Source organism: Vidua macroura, chromosome 1 (assembly GCF_024509145.1).
Source record: "Vidua macroura isolate BioBank_ID:100142 chromosome 1, ASM2450914v1, whole genome shotgun sequence".
Lineage (NCBI taxonomy): Eukaryota > Metazoa > Chordata > Aves > Passeriformes > Viduidae > Vidua > Vidua macroura.
In genome coordinates this window covers 51,669,572-51,694,546 of record NC_071571.1, presented here as the reverse complement: position 1 = coordinate 51,694,546, position 24,975 = coordinate 51,669,572, and the positions used below count along the sequence as shown (strand labels likewise).

General features: G+C 43.3%; 1 protein-coding gene and 2 long non-coding RNA genes across 4 annotated transcripts; 1 reads left to right on the top strand and 2 right to left on the bottom strand.

Moving 5' to 3' along the window:
- Positions 1–2,253: 2,253 nt before the first annotated feature.
- Positions 2,254–8,838, bottom strand: LOC128818324 (uncharacterized). Of its 2 annotated transcripts, none has more exons than XR_008440457.1 (3): positions 8,752–8,838; positions 7,218–7,277; positions 2,254–2,912 (listed from the first exon to the last, which is right to left on the bottom strand). It is a non-coding gene; the product is annotated as an uncharacterized LOC128818324 (long non-coding RNA). The 2 variants fall into 2 exon arrangements; XR_008440456.1 differs by lacking the exon at positions 2,254–2,912 and adding an exon at positions 6,577–7,017.
- Positions 8,765–11,363, top strand: LOC128818317 (uncharacterized). Its single transcript, XM_053997548.1, has 2 exons — positions 8,765–9,601; positions 9,974–11,363. The coding sequence occupies exons 1-2, from the start codon at positions 9,140–9,142 to the stop codon at positions 10,199–10,201; spliced, it is 690 nt and encodes a 229-aa protein (XP_053853523.1). The 5' UTR covers positions 8,765–9,139; the 3' UTR covers positions 10,202–11,363.
- Positions 11,364–12,572: 1,209 nt separating this feature from the next.
- LOC128804299 (uncharacterized) lies at positions 12,573–20,784 on the bottom strand. Its single transcript, XR_008436004.1, has 3 exons — positions 19,096–20,784; positions 18,417–18,481; positions 12,573–12,958 (listed from the first exon to the last, which is right to left on the bottom strand). It is a non-coding gene; the product is annotated as an uncharacterized LOC128804299 (long non-coding RNA).
- Between the last annotated feature and the right edge of the window lie 4,191 nt (positions 20,785–24,975).

Below are 24,975 nucleotides of genomic sequence, written 5' to 3'. Positions count from 1 at the left end.
TAAGCAGACTCTCCCCAGAAAGCAAGGTCATTCTCACAGAAAGCAAGGTCATTTTCAAAGTCTATTTAAAGGCATATACCTCTGGATGCAGAGCAGAGTTCAAAGTTGTAAAAAAGGTAGGAAACACAAGAGCAGAGTTTCAGAGTTCAGTGAGAAAAAAAAACCACTAAAAAGGGGATGATGGTCTTTTACAGAGCCTGGTTCTTCAGTACTTCACAGCACTGTTGCAAATTTGAGTGCAAAAACATTAGAGCCACCATGGGTGAATTACTCAGGGTTAGTAGCATCCTTGCAAATAACACTGAAGCTACTGGATGAGGCAGAATAAACACACAGGAGAGCAGGAAATCAAAGAAGTTGTCTCTTTGTTACTGGTGGCAGCACTGTGTATTTCTGCAAGCAAAACAATTCCCTGCTCCCCTGAAAATGCCAGTCAGTGCTGCTACCACCTTTCTTTTTGGCATTCAGCAGAAAGAACCCACAAAAGGGCATCCCTTTACAATGTGTGAAGTTTGTCCCTCTGCTGTGAACAGGACTCTACTTCTCTCCTCCTTCAGGCACTGGATTTATTTCCCAGCCACTACTGGAGTGGCCTTACAGGTGGATTTCCTGCCAGCATGGTCAATCTCAATGTGGGAACATTGGATGCAGACAATGAGTGTTTAATAAAAGTTTACAAGAGTTGGGTGTTTTTTTCCTTTTTTTTTTTTTTTTTTTTTTTGATTTAACTTGAGCTTGTTTCATTGCTAATGCAATAATTGATTGCAGTTAAGTCCAGTACAATCAAAATTCAAATAAACCTATAAAAGCCCTTTCTGGGAAGTTACAAGGCATCAGAGTGACCAAAAAAATTTAAAGAATAATCCCCCATGTTTCTCAAGACAAACAGCTAGCCCAAAGGTTGCTAAAGAATTAAGGCAGAGCAGAGGCAGCTCAGGGCAGAGACAGCTCAGAATTGTGGCGAAACAAAAGCTTTGTCTACTACTGAGCAATACTCTGCCCCCAGCCAGCTCACTGCTTTTATCTCCCACCTGCTGTGACTATCTCCTGGCAGGGACCATACAGAAGACACCCTTCTTGTCAGCTGTCTGTTTTCCTGAGTGAGAAAATATGCTGGCTGGAGGTTAGAGAGAGAACTCAGGCTAGCACAGGAATGGCATCCATCATCTCTCAGCATTCACCAAGGCAAGAGCCACACAGTGTCCCAAGCAGCGCTCTACTCTGTGTGTTGTGAATCTGGGGTCACTGTAAACTACAGGGACAAAAGCAGATTTCATGCCTCATAGAGATTTCTTTCTCAAACTCTCTGTTTGGCTTCAGTGAAACTTTAGGGATTTTTCTCCTTATTTGGGGTTTGTGGTAGTTCCCTCTGTTTTAATTGCCTCCAGCAAAGTTATTTCATCCTCTACCTTCCTTCCCACACACAGAAATATGAAATTATGCTGAACACAGAAAATATGCATATTTTTCACAGATTTTAAGACTAACTATTTTCCCATAAGAGGAAGGAAGCATCTGTAGAAGTCTTACAACACTTTTTCTTGAGGCTATTTGAATTTTTTCAGATATTTTAAGAACATGTCTTCAGAGAAAGCACATTTCTCAGGTTTTCCTGTCACCACCTCTTGTTTCAGCAGTTTATGTTTTTCATGCAACTAATTTCAGTGACCACTGTTAAATTAATTTAGGACTGCAGTTCCTGTGAGCAAACATCCACATCACTAAAGTCACTGCTGTGACTAGTATTGACCCATCGGATGGAAACATTGCATATAAGACAAAGAGTAATGCATTACAGAAATTAAAATGTGGTGTGTCCAGAAAATGGTTAAAAAACCCCAACAACGGTAGTGAAGTGTAGAGAAGTCTGTATTTTTACCATCAAGATGCATCTCTTCTTTGGGTAAATAAAAGGACAAACTGTGTAAGTCCAGAGAAGGGCTTTGCTCAATTGGCAAAAACATAACACAAGTGGGGAAAAATGTTGCATGAAATGGTATGTATGTGGCAGGAGGTTGTTTTTCCTTCCATCAGTTAATTTGATTGAAACATTCTTTACCTTAATATCAAGGTAAGTCCACTCAAGCTGGCAAGTTCCTGCTAGCTGGAGATGCAAACCTCTGGAGCCCCAGCAAAGGCATGCTTCCGTCTGTGGTATCGTGGTTATTTTCTCAACAGCCTACCTGCAGGATGAGCTGTTTTCTTAATTTCCACCTCCCTTTTGTTCTCTGCCAGTTCCTGTGGTGAGGTAGAAATCCTGTGACTTGTGACCAGTTGCTGAGGCTGGATTTGCAGACAGGGATCCCATTAAACCTGACATGCTGCCAAAGTCCAGGTTCATGCATCCAGTGAAAATTTAGTCTGCGTACTCTTACCAAAGACTCAAATATTAGGTAAAGGTAGAGCACGGCAAAATAAAAACTGAAACCAGAAAATGTCTTTGTGTAGAACCAGAATTGAAGTCAGTAGTCAGTAATGTTAAGTTCCTTTGATCATTTTCTCTTCTCAAAGACTGTGTGGAAATCCTTTCCTGGCATTCACCTACACACTCCACACCACTGAAACTACCTCCTGCTACCTCTCCTCAAGCAAGATTATCTCATATTCCACCCTTCCAAATGTTCTTTTGTGCTGTGACACTCACCACTTTCTTCAGGATTTTGTCATTGTGCATTTCCAGCAAAACATTTTGCACTTCCACCAAAGCAATACTCAGCATAGAAAACTTAGTAGATATCCAGGATCTACCTTAATATTTTTTTATCTTTAATTGAAACGAGTATTTCAAATGCTGCCTGTGGACCTTTCTCAGCTGGTCCATCCCTTCAGCTCACCAAGGTGAAGGGCAATGTGGTACCTGTCACATTTTTGGGCAACTGGCATTGCACTATGAAGCCTGAAAAGATTTTCTGCTGCAAGATCCACAAAAGACAACGCACACACATTTTATAGAACACATTGTCCTTGCCCACGACATTTTTCTATATCCAAACCCAAAGCACCAAATAACAGATGGTAATGATACAACCTGGCACAAAATTAAGAAATCAGTTGATGTGGTAAAAGCACTGGTCCACAATAGGACCCTGGATAATAAGACCATGAAGAGAGAGTGAGCTTGGGTCACCACCCTGGATTACATCATACTCACTGCATGATTACATCTGATATTTCATCTAACCTGTTTAATTCCTCTACTATAGTAGGCTGTCCCCATGACTTGGGATCAATTTTTCTTCTTATTAGGCATTTTCTCCCCTTCCTGTTTAATCCAAAGTCTGCCTTATTCTTGTCACTACAATGATTAAAACCCCCACTGCTATTGTATCAGGAATGCAGATTCCTTTGTCCTACTGCAGTTATAGTTTAGAGATTAGGATGTCCTACCAATCCAATGTTCCCTTCTGCTTTCAAGGCAGTACAGTGTTTTTATCACAAGGCATGATGTAGAGCTGTATTAGATTGCTTGACATGGAGATGCTGCCTTATAAAATCAGAAGGCTATATAAATAATTAATCATGAAAAGAACAGTGTGCCCTGAAATCTGCCATACATTACAGTTAGTGCTGTCTGGGGGAAACAAACAAAAAAAGTTATCTACAGAATAACTAGCTGGGAAACACCTGCCATGACTTTATCTTAAGACAGAAATTTCCAATTAATTACAAGGTCTGAATTAAAAACATATTAAGCTTTCTTAGAGTGAAAATCTTTTAAATTTAACAAAACTTTCATTTTTCATTATCTAGAGGAGCCCACAAGTTAAGCAAGGGGTCTATTTAATTATCCTTAAATGTGGCACTCCAGTTCTTCATCATCTCTGGTACAAATGGATGTGGAACAGGCTGAAAGACCAGAAAATGGGGAAGTGGAAAACAAGTGTCTCCAAGAGGTGGCATCAAACTGCTGCCTGAGGATCCTGTGAAGGAGCATGAAAGGTCTCTCCTTATACTCAGCCTTTCATAGGTTCCTCACTTAAAATCATCTTCTTATTTACAGTACATGGAACAAGTAAGAGGAGGGAAGGGCCAGTGTTTAGTATGCAGAGAGTTTCTGTGTAAAATCTGAGACACTTTATGGGTGAAAAGCCTTCTTGGCATGCTCTCACTCTTAGGATCTTAACCTCATGTGAGTGAGTAATTTGCATTCCTGTGGCTGGACCAGCTGGCTCAAAAATTCATTTTTGTCCAAGTAAAAAATGCAGAAGTATTTTAGGTTAGGTCTAAACTGAGTAGAATTAAAATTCAGTATGATTAACATTTTAATCTACCCAAGTTTTGATGTCTCAGTACAGAAAAGAGACAGAAGATACCAAATCACACAGCTGAGAACATCAGAAGAAACGATACTATGGAATCTAATACTTATTTTCTCCCTTTTGTGGTGGGGAAATATCTAAATTTGGTATTTCAACTGTTGACAGAGTCAATAATTCAGATCTACTTCAACAATGTATAGAAGTCATAACTTCTTGGTGATGTCCTTCTTCTTATATCAACAGTATTAGTTTACATTTTCCAGTGGAAAGCCAACCAGCTGTTGGTTTCTGATGCAACTTTCTCACTCACAACATGAACTATTATTCAGCAAGGCAGTCAAAATCCAATTGTTTCCATGATAAATCCTGCCCACATCTGAGATTACACATCACAGTTGGAACTGTGATTTTATAACCACTAAAAAGCAGAATCAACCAATGTGGTCAGAAGCTCAGCAGTGTGGTCTCTGTTCTCACAGTAGTATCTGTACCCAGCCCCAGGCACTACTCTGTCATGGGAGAGATGCTGGGCAGGCACCCTGCAGACCCTCCAGAAAAGCCAGCTCTGCCAAGGAGCACAGCTGGTTTAACAGAGCCCCTCCACTGCCTTAGCAGGATTATGGGATAATCCTTTTCCTCAGGGGTCACAGTTCATTTTGCCATCACAGACACATTACTGTCAGTCTAAGATGCTGGATTTACTGCTGCCTGTATCACGCAGCCTGTGAGACCTGACAAAGCACAGATCAGAAATTATAAGAATCTCCCAAAAAAAGGCATAACCTAAAAAGGGCCAGTTTATATCAAGCCAGACCAGCCTCCTGGCAGTTCAATTTAACTGCTCCCAAGGTATGCAAAACTTCTGCTCCATTGGTAGGATTGACTATGGCTCTTCATTTGACCCTGAAAGCGTGAATAAATAAATCCCATTTGGTTCACTGGAAACTAGATGTGTGCAGAGCAGTAGTTTTATCAACGAGGGGTTTTCCCCAAGACAAGCTGTTACCCACAGCAGGAGTAGAGCTCTTGGGTGGAAGCGGAAAGGGAAGTGTGGGGAAGAAAGGAGAGACTTTCTTAGTAAGCCGTGAGTGTAAGTTGTGCAATATTACCAGGTCTGTGAAAGTCTCTAAAATGTGCCCTGGCTGACTTGTTCCTAAAATTTTGTCCTCAATTAGTCAGGGGAATTCTGATTCACAGATTGCTCAGGGTATGGTGGTTACCTACAGACTGCTTGAGAAAATGGACACCCCACAGCCTCTCAAGATGTGCATCTACAAGAGATCGGCTTCTTTTTATCCCACAGGCAGGAAGAGGCAGAGACTATTCCCTTCATCCCTTATTCTGGTATAACAGCAATCCAGATTGAAGCAAAAGGACCTCATATAATTTGACAAGTTCCTGTGATCATAATAACTATTCTATTCTTATTCTTCCAAATAACTCTAATCATATTCTTAATAGGTCTAAATTTTTGCCCCCTGTACAAAAACTAGTACTACAGTATTACTCCTATAACCTTGTTTTTTTCCTTTCCTTCCATATGAAGTGTTTTAACTCGACACTGCTTCAGTCCTCTTCATTCCTTCTCTAGAGAGAGGCACAGTGTTGCATCCTGGGTTTGGGTTCATATTAGGGGTTCTGATATATGTTAGTTAGCCAGTTCTGTGTACCCCTTTGTACACCCGTGTTCCCCCCGCGATGGTTTGCTCCAGGCTGCCTGCCATTGGAGCTTACTCACATCACTCCTGTAACCACCCCCCTGTCCATTCCTGAGAGTTCTGTGTCTGTTACCCCATCCCTGCATTCCCTATTTGTCCCGGAACCCTGTACACACCCCTGTCATGTCCCCATCGGTTACCATAGTCCACGTCACTCCCTGTTGTCTGTCCCCATTGGGCGAGGGGGGCTTCCGCCCCTGTTGGCCTGCCCCCTATAAAACCCCATGTGCCCTCGATCCCGTCGCCATTTTGTCCACGTGGCGCTAAGGAGAGGCCGCGGTTCTCCATTGCAGCTCCACGTGACAATAAAAGCTCTCCAGCCAACCGCGCAGACAGATTGGACATTCCTTCGCCTCTTTGTCTCGCCCTAGTGCCGGCCACAGAGCGCGGCCAGCCCCACCGCCGGCGCGCTGAACGCCACAGCGCCCGGGACACGCGGCAGCCCCGGTCCCGCCAAGAAACAGAGCCTTAGCTGGGCTCTCCAGAGCTGCCCGGAACCGGGGAAAACAACGCAACACCACAGCACAGTACCAGAACTACAAAAAGCAATATCAGAAGCGGTGCTTTACTATGTTAATAAGGATGATTTGGCAGTGAATATTACATACTTTTTCCTCTCCTTTTTAGTCAGACCACAAGTTTCATCAGAGGATGTCAGTAATGCAAATTTCTACCAAACGCCAAAAAAATAATTTCTGTGTTTTTCTCTCTGAAGGTGGTCTTTCATTTGGGCTAACTCCATCTGCATGCCACATCACAAAGCCACATCACAATCTGGCATCCAGACTAACAATGAGTAACATCCAGGCAGTCATGGTATTTTTTGGAGCAGCTCTACGATATATTTTCCTTACAACTACTTGGGGCCAACCACAGCCACAGCCCGTGGCTGTGCTGCAATGAAACCCCACAGCATTGCTCCTGATGGGCACATCACTTCCTCTGTCCTGGACTGTGCTGACACTCACAGGCATGGGTCCCTGCCCTGGCCACACGCAAATCTTCTTCTTCAGTGCCCTCTCATCCCATCCATTGAGCACCTAAGCTTTGGTACATAAAACACCCATGTAGGGAGTAGGTGTCAAAGAAGATACCTCTCCTTCACAAACATAAGAACAAGGAGAATCTGTGTCCTTGGCCAGCTATCTGCTTTCTTCTATCCTTTTTAAATGGTAAGATAAATGTCAGACTGCATCTATTACTAAATGCAAGGTAAAAATAAAAGGCTTCTGCTACATACCAGACTGATTATAGATCATGGACTGCTAGTGATGGTGATTCATTGCCTTGCAATGATTGTCTAGGAAAAAAACCAGCAGGGATTACTCTCTGTCCCTGAGTGTCAAACTAGATTGTCTTCCTCTCCAATAAAGTGCCCAGGCTCATATGAATATAGGATTTCTCAGGTACCACAGTCACACCCCAAAACCCAGTACTCTCAGCTAAGAGATATTTTGATAATTTATGGCTCAGCCGCTCCCCATATAGCTTCCCCTCAAGGCCTTTCACCATCCTTGTAGGCCTGCCCTGGAAGGTCTCCAACAACTTTATATCTTCTGTTTTAGTACCCAAAAATGCACACAATATCCAAAGTGAGGCCACTCGAGCGAATGACAGAGAGGGACAATCCCCTCCTTTGCCAGGTCACTGTTTCTAGGCCTGATACCGATACCCCTCAGGACACGGGTGGCACTCCCGCCTGCCAGGGCATGGCTGACATTTCCATGTCAGTCAGCACAGTGAACTCAGACTTTCTAGACTGAGCCCAGACTTCTAATTCCTTCTGTTTCTCTTCCATCCTTGTACGTATTTGTGTTAAATCACTTCAAATAAGACAATGGGCATGGCAGTGGGAAAGAAAAGGGTCAAGTCCTCCTTGTCCTGCTGTCCTTGTGGGCACTCCTTTCCTGTATCCAGTATATGACCTTTCCCTGAGGAGCCTCTGGGAAGATCCTACCAATTTCCTTCTCCACCTCCTGAGTGCTCCAAAGCCTGCTCTGCGCCCTGCACAGGTCAGTCCGCTAGTGGCTCAGTGCCTCAAATACGAGATGTGTCCCACTAACTGAGGAGGCCCCCACCAGTGACAGTCCCAGGCATAGACAGCATGTACAGCCTGAAGCCCTGGCAGCCTTGAGAAGCTTCATCCATCCTTGCAGGGCTCCAGCTTCAGCAGCTGCTGGCACCAAGCCCTGGAGCACATCCCTGCCATTGCTGGGCAGCCGCAAGCAGGGCAACCCTTGACTGAGCACTGTTTCTACCCCTTAGCCTGCAAAGAGTGTGCTCCTGGGAGCCAGATCCCTGGCAGCCGGACCTCTTCTTTTGTTGCACTCCTCTGTTAAGAATTCCTCTCAAGGGGCAACAGAAGCTTTGGCCCATGCTCCAAGTTTGTGTTGCTTTCCTTGACACACTTCTTCACACCTGTCTCAGCTGACTGCCTGTGGTCATTCTCTCCCTGCTCTTGTTCCCTGGGCACAGACCCAGCCCTAGCCTTCAGAGGCAAGTTCAGTCCCTTTTGAGTCCCATTTTCCTCTGCTTGGAGGACTACAGTACTTGAAGATGCCTTCAGAGATTGCCCAGCTGCCACAGCAGTTGCATGGCAGAACTACATTTCGTGTGCTGCTCCAGCTCCATCTTAAAACTCGAGATGCTGCTGACTGAAAAGCTCTTCCAGAACCCTGTACTTGGGACAGCTACCAGTCCACTTCAATTTTCCAGCCTCAGTCTTTTTTCCAGTCTATTTATGGACACTTATTCTTTTAACAAGTGCCTGTTACCTGGAGTAGTTCATTCCTGAAGGGATACTTTCTTCTTTAATGCAAATATACAAAAAATAAGGAAAGCAGCCCCTTGCAATGGCCCAAAAGTTGAGCAGCACTCCTTGCCACAGCTTCTACTCCTCACTACAGGCAACTTACAGACGAGGCAATGCCAGCCTTCTCAGAGGTGGGCAAGGACAAGAGAAAGCAGACAGCAAGAAGAGGCTTAAGCTGTGCCAGGGGACATTTGGGTTGGACATTAGGAAGAACCTTTTCCCCAAAAAGGGGGATTCCATATTGGAATGGGTTGCCCATGGCCGGGGTGGAATCCCCACAGCGGGAGTAGGCCAGGAAAGGAAAGCCTGGGCGTGGCACTCAGTGCTTCGCTCCAGTTGCCGTAGTGGGGATGCATCACAGGTTGGACGCCACGGTCCCAACAGGGCTCTTGCAAGGCGACGGATGCCGTGCTTCTGTGACATCGCAGCCCCTGGGCACAGTGCGGTGGTTGGCATCCGCTGCCAGCCCGTGCCCAGAGCCCGGGCAGAAGCGGGCGCGCACAGAGCGAGGCCAGAGCCTGTGTGTGTCGCGCAGCAGCACCATGGCCGGCCAGGGCTTCCCCTGGCTCCTGCCGCTTGCGCTGCTGGTGATCTTGGACCGTCCCCTGGACACTTCCAGCCGTCCTGCCGGGGACGCGGGTACCTCGGCTCTGCTTGCCGAGGTCCCGGAGCAGTGGGACGTGTGCCCAGCGACGACCCCCTTGGAGCACGTAGAGCTGCTTTCTTTGAGCTGCGTAGCCCTGGACCTGCTAGTGACGGGCGTCTCGCTCAGCTGGTGGCTGCGAAAAAGGCTCCGGAGCTGCTGGCGAGAGGTCAGGGAGGGAGGGAAGTCAGGAAGGTGGGATGGTGCCGGGGGTGGAGCCGGGAGCTGTCCTAGGCCTTGAGCCAAGCCGGTGTCGAGCGAGACCTGAGAGCCCCCGCGGGGGAGCAAAGTTGGGCAGGTCCACGGGATCCTGAGCCTCTTGGGCAGCCCTTTGCCCAAGGCCCAGAGGCAGCGGGAGGAGCTCAGCCCCTGAGCACGAATCGGGCCGGCTGAGCCCCAGGGACACCCGGCAGAGCCTCCGCCCGGGGCAGCCCAGCCGGGCGCGAGTGTCTCCCGCAGGGGCCAAAGCCAACCCGAGAGGCCTCACCCCCCGAGGCCCCTCTGCCCCCTCGCATCAGGCTCCCTGTGTTATGCCCTCCAGGAAAAGCACCAGAGCCCCTCGGTCTCTGCAGGGACGGGCTGCCAGCGACACGGCTGCTGCAAGGAACTGCTCCAGTTGCTGAGGGACAACCGTGCCCTGATGCGGCTGTGCGTGCGCCCTCTGCAGAGGCCCAGAAAGAAGAAACCAAGGAAATGGGGCATTTGGAACAGGAGGAGACTCTACTTCTCCCCTGGATGCTGCCTCTCCAGCCCAGCTCTCCATTTGTAGATCTCTGCTGGGGATGCATGACCAGTGCTCAGCCCGGGCACTGCAACATCCCCCACCATAGGTGTTATTAGTGAAGCCCCCCAGTCTTAGGCTTAGGTTTAGGGTTCCCAGCAGTATGCTCCCCGAGAAGTTGTAGTTTCTCATAGAGTTCAAGTTGTCAAAAGTTGATGTAGTCTTAGGCATAAGGTTCTCTCCCCTGTCGTCTTTGCACCCCCTAGCTGTAGCTCTTAGGAGAAGTCCCAATCAGAAAGTTCTCACCCTTTCTCTACATTGCCACTGTACAATTTTTTATTGCTGTTGCATCTGAGAGGGGACAGAGCCATTGCATGGTTTTGCACCAGATCTGCAGAGCAGCTGGAATGGGAAGAGCAGTGCTTGAGAGGGAGAGTATGGAGGGCAGGTGGGAAGAAGACTGTGGGCAATATTGTCTTGCCTCCATCTTTAAAAGAAGCTCTGATTCGATCAGTGTCCTCACTGTGCCAGGTGGCCCCCAAAGGCACAGGGAGGTGTTGTCTGGGTGGTGTATGCTGGACAACTCAAAGAAGTCCTTTATCAGGAAGAAGTTTGAGACACACACAAGGCTGCCTAGCATTTTTTCTATTCTTCTTCTATGTTTCTACCTTTCTAGGAAGCCCTCCACCCCCTTTCGTGCTAAGTAAAGAAAGATGGGAGCAACTTTCTGTAAGAAACAGAATATTCATTCTAAATTAGGTCCTTACTGCTCACAAAAATTGAATAAAACAACCTTAAATTGAACAGATGTTAATACTCTACCAAATTACTGCAGCAGCTCCTATCCATTCCTTCAGCATCCATACAGCTTCAGAAAAATCCAACCAACCCAAACATCTTTAATTCTCATCTCCACTTGAAAACAGCCTTGCTGCTCCTTTCTCTTCAAATCCCCCTCCTGCTAATAGGCATCACTTTAAGGGGCATCCTGCCACCATGGACCAATAGCTGGAGCCATAGCACCTGAGGTTCTGCTCTCCATGTGTATTTGAGTATCTGATTATTCCCTTTGTTTTATTTTGAGCTCCTCTGTTTATAATGCATCAAATAATATTTTCAGTCTGCTATTAGAATACTTGGAGTTTATCATATCCTTCTAATCCCTTGAATCCTTAATCCTCAAAATAAATTTCATTAGATGTTTTCAGCACTCACAGCTCAGAAATTTGAAAATAAAAGCCATTTTGACTAATAAAAGCAATTTTTGACTAAAAGCCATTTTGACTATTTATTAAATAAATTTAATAAATTTAAATTTATTTAAATAAATTTAAATAATTTATTTAAATTATAGAATTTAAATAAATAAAGTCAGCCAAAAACCAGCTCACAACACATTAATTTTAATTAATTTACAACTATCCCATTATTTGATTGGATTTTAGTGTAAAGGCTCAAATACCATTATTTAGCTTTTTAGTGGCTGCAACCCTCAGCAACTGACTGCAGTAGGCATTTTAAGAAATAAGCCTAGAGTTTGAGTGTCAAGCCACTAACACAATGTGTGTACCCCAGGTGGCTGAAATACAGGACTTATAAAGGGACTTGCTGACATCAGAATGTCCTCTCCCTGCAGAGAGCAGTTTGGACAAGCAGGAATCCTTTTGAGAGCTCAAGGAATTCAGACAGTGATCCCCTCAAACTACCCTATGTCAGAAGCAATACACAATTTCATTTTTTCTTCACACCATGAATTCATTTGCCATTTTTAACTCTCCACTGAATACCCATTCTTTCCCTTCAGCAATGATTCCTGACTTTTATTTAACCTCTGTGCCCCTCATTCTCCTGGATAAGGAGCCAAGTATGTACACAGATAGAAGGAAATTGAACCTGCACAAGAACGTGAGCTGGGGTGTTTTTGGAGGGTCTCATGTGTGAGCTTGTATGTGGGTCAAAATATGGTATGGGAAATGCTACAAATATTTGTTTAAAAAAATACATTTTAAAAGAAGAACCAATTCTATGTGTGCCTTTGGAATTTTGCTTTAAAGGAATGTGCACTTGCAGATGACTCCAAACTGAGCTCAGTTCTTCAACAAACATTTTTTGTTTGTTTTTTCATTGGATCAGACAACAAATCACGCCTCTGAGACCCACTCTGATTTGGAGGACTTCCAAAAGGTCTTTGCAGGTGGTCTCAGTGAAGATTTTGGTTGGTCTGTGTTTTCCCCAGAGCTCAGCCCTTCCTCCAGTGCAGTGTTTGGGCTTCACATTCTGTTCCTCTTTTCCTTTCTGCCAGTCTCTCTCCAACTGCCACAAAGACAATTGCTTCTTTCAGGTCATTCCTCAGACATAATTCCAGTTCTCCAGAGTCCATATATCTTACAGATTTGAAAACAACCAAAACCACGTGGACTTGAGACTACATTACTTTTATTTCAGTTCTTGAACCACCCTTTCCACCATGCCATCTTAGAACTGGGTTTGCACAATCTCTGCAATATTGTTCAGTGTGTGGATAGGAAAAAACAGCAAGCCTGGAGCAAAAATGAGCAGTCCAGATAAGCTCAGGAATTAACACTGAATCAACAGGAATCTGTTTAACCTGCCCATCTGCAGGACCAAAACAAAGCACAATTCATCTGCATAAACAGAACGAACGGAACTCTTTGGAAACTTCGCCCAAAAACGCGGCCCGTGGAGGACTCTGTTCGGAGGGCCGCGGTGCCATCTAGCGAGAGGAAGGACTCGCTGCACCATTTAGATCCCGCAGCAGCAACACAGAAGACCTGGAATTACCTGCTGGAAAGGTTGAAATGTTGAAAAGGTGCACCGCAGGAAATAAAATGCCTTCTCGTGATGCCACTTTTTTGATAAAGGAAAGAAATAAACAGATTTTTTTAGCAACACCTGAATATTCATTTCTATGGGAAGATTTCTTTATCTCTTCTTGGCTTCCCCATTATACATATATATTCAAAATTACTGGAAATATTTTTAGTTATGGACTGTTTTTTAAAATAAGCAGTAATTTTTTCAGTGCTTTGCCTTCAAGAACTTATATGACAAGTGATTACAATGACAATTGATCAGATTAAATCAGGTTTCAAAGTTGATTTTAATCCTATTGCTTTTTTGACTCCAGTAAGTCTGACAGACACCCTGTCTGGCAGTAGTTTAAAAAATTCTTATGCATGACTACACACTGAAAAATCTATGAAAATATGAAAGATACATTTCTATATACAGGCAAACATCCCAAAAGATTTTAGACCAAAGCTGAAAGAGCCCAACTTCTGCAGAGAAAAAGTCCAGGCAAAAGAATAGAATATGTCTGAAAGAAAAAAAGATGAGATGCCTTAATTATCTGTAGAGGACAGACCTCAAACGTTGCTCATGTGCAACCCCTCTCAACTGCTGTGTCTCATAGCCCAAGACACAGTACCTTGTGGGTGTACATTACTGCAAATATGTGTTTAGCGTGAGCTGCAGAAAAGTGCTTAGAAACCTAAAAATCTTTGTGGCTGTTTATTCATGTCTTGTGTCTGGTATTGGAGTTCCTCTGTTGTATATTGATCCCGAAAGTTTAGTTCACAGATTGCCACTTCCTCGTCATTATTAAATCCATAGGCCCCTTTGCTGTGGAGCACACCTGGTGCAGGCAGCCTGGTTTGCAAGCTGCAGTGTGAGATGCAGATTGAGCTCTGGGTGGGAGCCCAGACAGACAAGACTGTGAGCTGCCAACCCTTCACATAACAAAGAGGGCAGAGAGTGGTGGCAGCTGGTGAATGGACACTGAGAGACTTGGGAGGAAGAGCGAGACTTGTGAGCAGGTAGATTGCGAGGGGAGAAAAGCCCGGGGTTCCTTTGCTGGGATACTCCTTGGAGGCACCAGCTCGGGCTGTTCGTGTGTTACCGTGCCCTGAATAAATGGCTTTATGGAACGAGACGTCTGACACTGCCATGGGAAACCCGGGGTCGAACTGGTGAGGAAACCTAGTCTGACCATGTGAATGGGGGATGAGGAGAGTCAAGCTGGGCTCCCATTGGAGCTGCCCACTGTGGAGGGGCTTTGGTACCAGCAGTGAAAGTCTCTGGCCTTGGGAGTGTGACCAGAAGAGAGGCTCGAGGATGCTAGGAAGTTTGCTTAACATTCTTTCAAGCCTGTTTTGAACCATGTGAGGTGACCAGTTTTTCCCTGAGTATGCTGTTCATCTCTTGACTCTTCCCAAGTAAAGTCCTCTGCATCTTCTCAGATGAACAAATTGTGTATATCAACACCTTCAAGTTTGTTGTTGCAGCCTCTACAGGTCATGGTATTTAGCTCCATGAAAACAGCAGGTACCCAGCAATGCCTGAAACAAATTTCTGGCAAATACATACATATTTGTCACTCAAAATTTGCTCTTTTATTTTGACAAGCTGTAAGAAAGATCCCGACAGAATTATGACTTCACAGCTCACAGCTGTTATTTATGCTCTATAAAATGTCACCAACATCTGCTACCACAGTGAAATGCAGAACTTTGAAGCAATCTGAAGTTCAGATGTAAACAAACAAAACCATTTTCCAAACAATGGTTTAAAAGGCAATAACACTGAAATAGTCTAAGTATTTTAAAATTTAAAAGGGTATCAATCTGTTGAATTTTTATGGAATGAGATGCATATGCGAATATAAAACTTCAGTTTCCCAAATGTAAATCGTATGTGACTGTCTGGATAAAGTCAAGGTTTTCCAAGATTGTTTCTGTGTTTTGTCTGCTGTGTTGGCACTCCTGGTCCTCACATTTAATATTCACAGAAAGACAGGTGCCCCTTTACATAGTGCCTTAGGATGTATCACTTCTGGGCAATTCAGAAGTGCCACAGGCACACTGACAGTCACATCCAGAAAGGGATGTCCTGGGACACTGAGCCAGACTTGCAGGCACCTCCTCTGAGGCCTCATGTCACACAGCAGCCATCCTGACCTGGCTGGGAAAAGGAACATGCATTATTTGCCTTAGGGCAGCCAAATTACTCCAGCTGTTCTTTCAAGCATCTGGAAATGGCCCTGATCAGTGAAAAAGCATCAGTTGTTGCAATCCAAATACCTGAAACTTTAGAAATATCTTGTGAACACTTTGTGAAAATGTAAGGGCCTTGCAACCAGGGATGCAAACCTAAATGTATGTTTCCAAATACACACAGTCCAATTTTTACAGCATGCAATGGATCTCCACACCCCATCTTTAGTATCCTTTAGTAAAAAGAACTTGCTGACCTGGAGCAAAAGAAACTGTCCTCATCTCCTAAATGAAGTACAATCTTCACTTCTTGGGCTTTTCTAAAAGGAGTCCCTGCAAAAACAGTCAGCAAGGAACACTGCAGGAAGCATTGGAAGGTCAAAGGCTGGGCATCCAAACCACTCTGTCAGTTTCTTGGGATATACTGACAGCCAGTTTCTAAAAATAAGCTAGATGGTGAGACAATGATGAGAATAAAACAATGAGAGGAATGATGAATTTGTCTTTACAAACAAGCTATGGGTCTGCTGGTAGGTAAACTAGCACTGAGAGATAAAAGAAACAATGGGAAGGATCCCACTGATTGATGAATGGAAGAAGAGATTTGCTTTTACAAATAAACTTTAGGTTTGCTGATAAATTAAATTGGGCATTGAAAGATGAAAGAAACAATGGGGAAAACCCCTAAATTCCATAAGAATTAAAAATTAAAAGGGAGAGTTATACATTAGAGGGAAATCTTTGGTATCACGCATTTCAGGAAGTCTGTACCTCTCAAGTACCTCAGCCAATGGGGAAAGAGAGAAGGGAAATGTGGCCAGGAAATTAGGATAAAAGAGGAGGCTGTGTCCTCCAAAAATTTGAGAGACCCCAGGAAAATCCCCCTGGCCTCTCCCTTCCTTCAAATAAAGTAAAAGGACTCTTCTGTCTCCTTTTTGGACATAAACTTCTGACGTTTGTGGATTGATTTTCCTGACAACAGTAATGAAAACATTTCCTAAATGTGCAGCTCTATCCACATCCCCTAAAGCTATAGGCTGGTGCCAGAAAAGCCAGAATCCAACAGACCTACTCTTCCTGGAGTCATGTGAACACTAGGTATAGGACGGAGCTGGTGCCAAATGTCATCGAGAGGTTGCAAGTGTTAAAGGAGATCAGTGAGAAGGTTTTCTCCACCTGTGGCACATGGAAGGACTCCAGGGATGGGAGCAGGTGGTGGTGGGGGGTGTGTGTGTTGTAGCCAGGGAGCCTTGCACAGAATAGAAGCAATGGTAGACTTTCTACCCTGAAACACACACTCCTCCACCAATGCTTTGAGATAACAAAAGCTGGACGTACAAAATTTCCTCCCAGGATTACAGTTTTAGCTTGGCATAGGCAGGATCAAGGAAGTCACCATTGCAAGATGACCTTTAAAAATTAGTAACATCTTGTAAACTTCAAATTTACAGCGAGAAGTCCAGAGAGAAACAAAGCTACAGATGGCTCACTACCCTGAGGACCCACATGGAGAAACAAAACTTGAAGGTGCACAGGGGCTGATAAATCAACCTCAATATTGCCTGTGTGTTCATAGAGCTTGGAGCTGTTGGATGCTCTGAGATTGTCTGTCGCCTTCCAAGGCTATGACTCCTAAGTCTGGCTAGGACAACACTGGAGCTGGGGATAGCTAGAAGCTGGATTTTGAAAACAGTACTAGCTGTGAATAGCAGGGTAGCATTTCCACGTAAGGTTTGGGATTAAGGAATAGAATAAAACATTCTCTACTCCATGGACAGTTTCAAGGACTTTAGTAAGATATTTAATGAAAGTGCTGAGATTACAAGAAGCTTCAAGAAAGCTCAGGAGTCTACGGACAGACAAGTAAAGATTATCCTGCTAAACAACTTGTAGGGGCAATTAAGAACCAGATAAGACTGAAGAACCTCTGCATTCTATGTGACATTCAAGGTATGGCAAAGAATGTGACACCATCACAGACAGTACTGTAACTGATTTAACAAAGGGTGTCTAATAAGAAAAAATGCAGATACATTCTGCTTGACAACTAGTAGTAAGGTAGGCCAAAGCCACGTGACTACTTAACAGCAGATGAGGCTGAGCCAGGATCTAACACCCAGGAATAACATGGAATCCTGGGAGCTCTCAGAAAAGAAACCAAAAGTGCTCCAAGGAAATAAGAGGAACTCAGGGAGAATCACATTCCCCTCTGTTTCAGCTGCATGCTGGGTGGATGCAATTTCAGATCTAAAGGACTGGCCTCGTTATTGCAGCCAACAAAGACTACCTCGCTCAGTGCTTGTATGCAGGTAGCCCTATAGTGCAATGGTGTCGCAGAATTATGGATGTTTAAGGGTCACTTCACAGAAAAGACAGGAGTTACATATAAAACCTTTAATCTTATATTCTTTCAGTCTAAAAGTAAGGCCAGCCAAAATAATATTATGATTTGTCAGTGTCTTAACAATTTCAAGACTGGAACAAGCTGGTATTTGCCATTTATTTCCAGAGTACATGGCTAGTCACAGGAAATCTGGAAGTGACTCCAACTGTGATTCTTTATCCTCTCCTGTAAGAGAGGATTCGGAGCCCAAGACAGCTACAGAAGAGCCCATACTGCTCAAGTCCTCTCAAGTTCTCTATTCAAATCTTGTTCATCTAGAACAGGTTCACTGGATTATTTATGCTATAATTCATATCTGCTGGCCCTCTCTAATAGTGCAACCCCTGAGAAGTGAGGCATTCACTGCTCTAGGGTAAAATAACAGAAAAAGTAATCTTGGGTGTTTTCTGTGAAACATATTTTGCAAGTATTTTAAAAATCAGAAGTTTTATTAGCATCACCTCTCCCAATCCATGACAAACTACAGATCACCAGTAAGATTAGCACTGAAAAGCTGCTGATGCAATAAAAGACCATAACTTATGTAATTGAAGCTGTGTATTTTAAAGGCCAAAGGCATCAACAATGCTGAACTGACAAGAACAAAGATTTGTCAGCCTTTAAAAGCCTTAAATTTGTGTGGTAGACAAGCCACAGATTTTTCAGCATTTAATATAATTTTAACAGCTTAATGATTAACTGACAATTGATTACAGCATGTTCAGTGGCCAGTATGTTTGACAGGTTCATGCCTAAAAGCTATTTGTAGGAGTCTAAATACCAATTTACCTGGACTGCGGCCCCCAAGGAATAACAAGAACCTCCGCAATGTACAGGTAGGTAACACAGTCAAAGCTGGAATACTTACCCACCAGGCACCCTTATCTTGCACCCAAGGTAAAACAGGATCCACACTTCCTCCAACTGAGCTACCTAAATAACCAGAGGAGATAGGTTGATACAGATAAATCACACTTTTATCCCTTGAGTCAAAGGATGTTTAGTTTTGCAATTTAATTGCCAAAGGGGCTTAATGCAGAAGTGCATCAAGAAGCAGCAGAAAACAAAAAACCAAAAAAACCAGAAAAGTTCCTGTACTTTAGCAATGTAACCAGTCCTTCACTGCTTTACCTTGCATATTTTCTGACTCCTCAGCTCATCCTTCCCTTTAGTTCAGATCCTTCACACCACCATGCCACATTTTCCCCCTACTACTTACATTATGTACCACACCTGAATATTCCCTGGCTTCATCCCTGCAGGGAAACACAGAGTAACACCTCCAGGGAGACTATTCTTTTGTAGTGAAAATCAGGCTTAGGATTGAGTGAGGACAAAGTCCTAAAGGCATGGTTGCAGAAAGGAGGGTTAACAGCGATTGAAAGACAGACCAAGCAGTGTGATGCTGCAAGGACGTTTATTGACAAAAGGCACAGATATTTATACTTTTTTGGCCTCTGCATAACAATTTCCAATTGTTCTGTCCACATATGATTTAATACATAGCAGGCCATAATGGATACTTTCTCTTTTGTGCAATTACCTACCACAGCAGGCTGTTCTGTTCTTTGGGAGGGGGACACAGTTCCTTCTTTATGTTATCTTTCTCAGTTTCTGCAGTTCTTTCTCACAGCTCTTGCTATACAATCTTCAGCACTTCAAGTGTACTGTTCATGTTGTTTAACTCATTCTGCTCTGCAGCAGTGGGTCATAGGTGAGTTGGGATTGAGCAGTTACAAGCTTGCTCTGCTTGTGCCTGGTGTGAGTAAAAGTGTAAAGAAACTACATATAGGCTCCTTAGCCAAGAAAAAAACTCTCAGGTGATGTTTATCAGCAACACTGTTACATAACATACAATTACTATTTTACAATGTTAAGTTCCTACAGGTTTATTTTTATGCAAGAAGAGTGAAATATTAAATCCCAAAGAACTCCAAAGATGAGGACAAAAATTACTTTTTCATGGCTTGACTCAGCATTAGGTTCTAATCAGGATTACAGTTCTTAGAGGCCCAGAGCAGGCATCTTTACTCCAGCTGCATAAATTCAGGATAATGAAAATATATTATTTATACTTATGAAATACATATGAGATCAAGTTCTCTCTCAGGAAAAGTGCTGTGACTACTGCTGTTGACTTGAAAACTGTAATATTACAAATGCCAGTACCAAAGCAGGTGCTTTACAAATGAATTTATAAAGGGAACCCAGATATCATTCAGATTACGTACCATGAATTTGCTAGAAGATAAACAATTCAGTAAATAGCATTACCAGGATAGCAGTGTGTCCACACATTGAGACAGATGCAAGGTTTAAATTTGCAGATATAATTTGGGGAAGACTATTTAATACTTGACTAATTTAGCTAACAATTTGAAAAACATGCTAATTAAACTTTGCCCGGGGCTGGCAGCTGCTGACAAAATCGCAAAGATGCTGCCATTGAAATGTTTCCATAAGCACTTGGACTGGTTCAAGCGAACAGACACAAACTTACCATGATGTTAGCAGGACTCACTTTTGAAACTTCCTATATCTGATAATTGCAACATTTTGGACAGTTCTGCAATACTAAGTCTATGATTAAATGGAAGTGACACCTGGGTAATAAAGCTAGCAGAAAGTGCTAGATCTTCAGGAATTTATTTTTTAAACTAACACCACCTTGCAGGATTCTATCTTTTCAGCAATAATGGAAGTAATTGATTTTTATCTTACTAGGAGAGGAAGTGAGAGAAATTAGATTTACAAACATTTCATTGCCTGTTGCAGCAGTTACTGACAGGACTCGGGAACACTGGCAATTTCATGTTGAAAAACTGCTGGATACATTTGTACCACTTGAACAGGTGATTCCCCAAATCATTTTCACAAATACAGAGCTGGAGCATTACTGGTAAGATAGAGAAGCAAAATAATCGACAGAACCTTATTATTCCTTCTGCAGAACAAAACAAATCTTACTGAGAATGCTGCAGATTCAGACAACAGCAGGGAAGGCCTGCAGCTTCTTCATGCTGTGAAAAGCAGCTTTGTCCTGTTTCCACTTGCATGTGAGGAAGATCACGCACTCAACCAGTGACCAAGCAAAACTGCTTCTCTAGTGACCACCCCTTTCAGTTCTCAAATCACCTTTAAAGCTGAACTGTCTGCAGTTCAGAAACACTGTCTCTGACTCGCTGAACAGCAGGTCCTATCAAGGTTCTTCAGCAAGACTGGAATTCAAGTTTCCATTTAAGTTTCTAACACAGAGAGTAAAGATTTGTGAGGGCAGAAAGGAGGAAAGGGGAAGCATTTAAAAATATTTTCAAAATAGTAGTGAAAAGCACATGAAAAAAAAATAAAAGAAACTTTGCAATTCTAGCTTTTTGAAGTTCAGGAATGATTCCCATCCCTGTAAAACCTTCCATTACCCAAACTCCTCTGGTTGCTTATTACATATTTAGAGTATGTTTCCAAGGTGTCCTTTGAGAAAGCACATGCCGCCAGTGTGCCTCAAGCACATGGCTCCTGCACAAATCAATGACATGCCTGCTTTGGCACAGGCAATTGGCAAAATTCAGGAGACCTCAGCAGTATCACAAAAGCTTCACCTGAGCCAAAGGGAAATGTTCCATTTAATCTGAAGGTAGGAACAAAAGACAACCAACTCTATACAGATCAACTGGGGAAAAAAAAAAAAAGTTAAAAAAACTAGAGCCAAGAAGTTATTTTGCTTTTCAGTAGTAGGAAGGTTTTTTTCTTCCTGTCCAGCTCCATCCTTTCAGCTGCTCAATTTTCCCTACCCCTCAAATGGTTCTCACCCTTATAAAGCAGTGCCTCTCAACTTCTCTCAAATTGTTAGAGTTTTACAGCAGGAAAAAGCTGAAAAAACACTTTTACCTCTCAAGAAAAAGACAACATTCTGGCCCACACTCCTAGCCAGCTGGGATCCTGGACCTCAGGCGGCAGAACATGTAATGAAACAGCTTTTGTACCAAAATGCATATAGTGATAGTGGAACTGGGGTCCAGCTCAGCCAACCCAAATCATGGGTCATGATCCTGTTACATGGAATGGAACAGACATCCTGAGCCACTAGTGTGTAGGAACATCACAGAAGGGAAAGGTTTAGTTTACTCCATGTCCTACAAAGGAGCATGGGCCATGTTTCATGAACTAAGTGCAGATTTGCCAAAACAAAGTAAAACAAGACTTTATCATGAAAAATCATCTTAAGGTTAAAAGTATTCCCAATTTTAATTTGCCCCCCTTTCCTTTTTAATCTGAAGTGCTAATTAGTATTTCCACAACCACTACTAGCATTTTTAAAGAAGGATTTAATGATTTATTTAATATACACAAAAATCTTCATGTGAAAATTACAAAGTAAGGAACAAGGCCTGTATCATCAGCTGCTATTAGCGCAAGACTAAACAAACTTTTACAAGCACTGCATCAGAGAAACTAGCAAGCATTTGATTTTTCTTTATCTCTCTGACCGGAACAGCTGATGGAGGAATTATTATTCCTCTGTTAACTTCCCTGTATTTCTTTTGCTAGATAGAAACCTTCAGACATTTTTTTAGTCTGAAGTATCATTTAGCAATGTCATTTTACTATATTGCCCTTGTTTCTCTCCTGTTTTGTCTATCATTATACAGACACAAATCTCCCAAGTGCTCTCTTTCAAATAAAATGGAACACAGGCTTTTTTAAAAAGGTCATCTTTAAAATTATATACAATAAATTCAACACTGGGAAAAATCTATTTTAACAGCACTTCTCCCTCATCCCACATTTCATCTCCATTGAATATTAAGAAGCACAAATCAAAAGATGGGGCTTGTTGGCTGCTTCAGACTAGAGACATTCCCTTTCACAACCACAGCATTAAAGTCTGATCTAGTGGCATTTCTATAATTATTGAGGCTAAACCGCAAGACAAGGACCACAAGCACTCCATCACTTTCTCCTGAACCCCAAATCTGAGCTATCATTTTCTTCTTAACATTAATTTCCCATTTATGTTCTTCCACTGCATCTGTACAGATACTGAAGAGGGAAATAATCTTTCTTCCTATCGTAAATCATGCAGATGAGCTTATCAAATCCAAACAGAGTCTCTGGATTGTTTAGGGGAATGGAAAGCTAAAATTAAATTTAAATGTCAGAAGCACATAGATATTCCAATGGCTTTTCAAGATATAAATTAATCAAACACATTTATGATGATGTAGAATTAAAAAATAAAAGGTCCCATATATCTCTGCAATTTCTGAAGACTGAATTTTATAGTTATTTAGTTATCCAACAACACTGACTGTCAAGCAACAGAGCATTAGCATGACTTCAGTCAATGGGGCTACTATGCTGCTGCCTCTGAAAATCTGAGAAGGCAGCTCCCTGCAGCACTGTTCAACAAGGATGTCCCTTAACCTTTCCCACAACATCACCTTGCTTTCTCCTCTCTTTCTTCCTTCTCTACATTATTCCCTTTTTGGGCTGTAAATCTCTGCTGCTGGGTGGTCTTTGCTCTCTGCTGCTTTCTGACCCAGAGCATAATCAGATGCCCACTGGCCACAGTGACCAACCTTCCTTGCATACATGAGTCCACAAGTGGCCACCTTCCCAGTTTTCTTAGCCTTTTTCTTCAATTTTGCTGTCCCTCTGGATAACCATTTGCCCTTTAAATTCATAAAGGAAAGTCAGATTGTCCCCAAATGCCACGCCTGCTCAGACAGTCCATCCCTCCCAAAAATCCCCCTAGGGAAGAAGCAAATGTTTTGCCTCACCTCCTCCAGTTCAAATGCCTTATGGCCTGTAACAAGGCAGGCTTAGGAGATCCTGGGCACAGTACTGGCTGTACCTCCTGCCCACCCACTCATCCCTCTGGCTCTTCCTACAGGGGAGCAGCTCAGTTCCTGCTGTCTGTCATAGGATGGGTTGGGATGGGAAGGAGATAGCTTAGCAAGACTTCATATCCTAAAGTACCACTTTTTGTGCAGCCACAGGAAACCTGCCAAGACCACTACAAGTACTTTCTTCTAGCATGTGGGGAGTAATCCTTCAAACAAGAAAACCAGACTGGCAGGTCTCTCCTCTCTGGGATGCAGAGAGTGGAGTGCTGCCGCTGCCATCGAGCTGCTGCTGAGGCAAGGCAGCACCAGCCTCATGGGAACCTGGGCTGGAGCAGTCAGAGTAGGGAAAATGGGGTTATACCCCACAGGGGAACAGAGAAGCTTGGAGACCTGTTCAGACAGAGCTACTGTTCTGTCCTTCCCACAACCATTTGGGGATCACACATGTGCCATCTCACCATACAGAGGCTGAGCTGCCTCTCATACTGAAGTCTGTGTCTTTTCTCCTCAGCTGATCCCAAAATTATGTTTGCTGCAGTTGCTGGCAGCTCTCTGGCTCCTGCCATCCCACTATGTTCTTCAGGCTGCAGTGGGATCTGTGCTATGGCAGGCAGGCAGCATGGAATGGGAAAGGCTAAAGAGGAGGCTGATCACACTGTCCATGTGTTAAGTGTCCAGATCCAGGGGGATGGACGTCATACAACAGTCTAATGTGCCAATAATTAAAAGCAGATATTTATCTTCCATGTCCTCAAAAAGACAAGAACAAACTACAAACCAAATGCAAATATGCAAAGTGAAACTGTCATCAAAAGAAGTCTCTCATCCTTGGAGAATACAGAAGGTGAAAACTTCTCCCCCCCTCCCCCCAATGTGGCTCCAGTTTATGCAATATTCAGAAGCAAATCAGTGCTAGCACATACTGCATAGGATAACAATGGTCTTTTTTACTGTTGAGGGAATGGTTATGTACTGCTTAGATGTTGCCATAAAAGCAGACTTGAAACACTGCCATAAAAATTATCTGTCCAAGCACACCACTTTCTTCCCCAACCTTGCAAGAACCATAAAGAAGTAGAAACAAAACACCCTAGTAGCAGACTAGTTTTCAATGAAAAAAAAAATACACATGCTGAGGAGATGTAAACCTTTCCCTATCTTCTGTAAGTGCAGATGGCTCTTTGTAAATATATATAGAACAGGAACATATTGTTCCTGTTTGTTGTTTGTTCCTAACATGAGGACGAGTCTACGTAACCATGTATTAGTTCAAGGACACTAAAAACCCCATAAATGCTGGAAAATCCTGTGAGGAGAACAGCAAATGCTTTCTGTGCACAAATCAGGACTCTGCCTCTTTCCTACGCTGCTGAAGTTCAAACTTGTAAGCTGGCAGGCAAAGACAAGAGCTTATAATGGCAGAGTGAAGGAAGCTGAGACAGGACAATGGATACCTTCTACCACACCCTAGAGAACCCACAGTACAAACTTATGCCAAAGCCTCATTGTTAAGACATGCAAGATGTGCTCTATTTCTCCAGAACATTTCTCCCCAGGTAAAACAACTTATTTCAACAAATGCTT

What these genes read in the sequence shown, in the direction of transcription:
- LOC128818317 (XM_053997548.1), top strand. Translation starts at nt 9,140, where the DNA reads ATGCATCACAGGTTGGACGCCACGGTCCCAACAGGGCTCTTGCAAGGC. An exon ending in TCCGGAGCTGCTGGCGAGAG is followed by an intron (nt 9,602 to 9,973) that starts GTCAGGGAGGGA and finishes TATGCCCTCCAG; the next exon opens with GAAAAGCACCAGAGCCCCTC.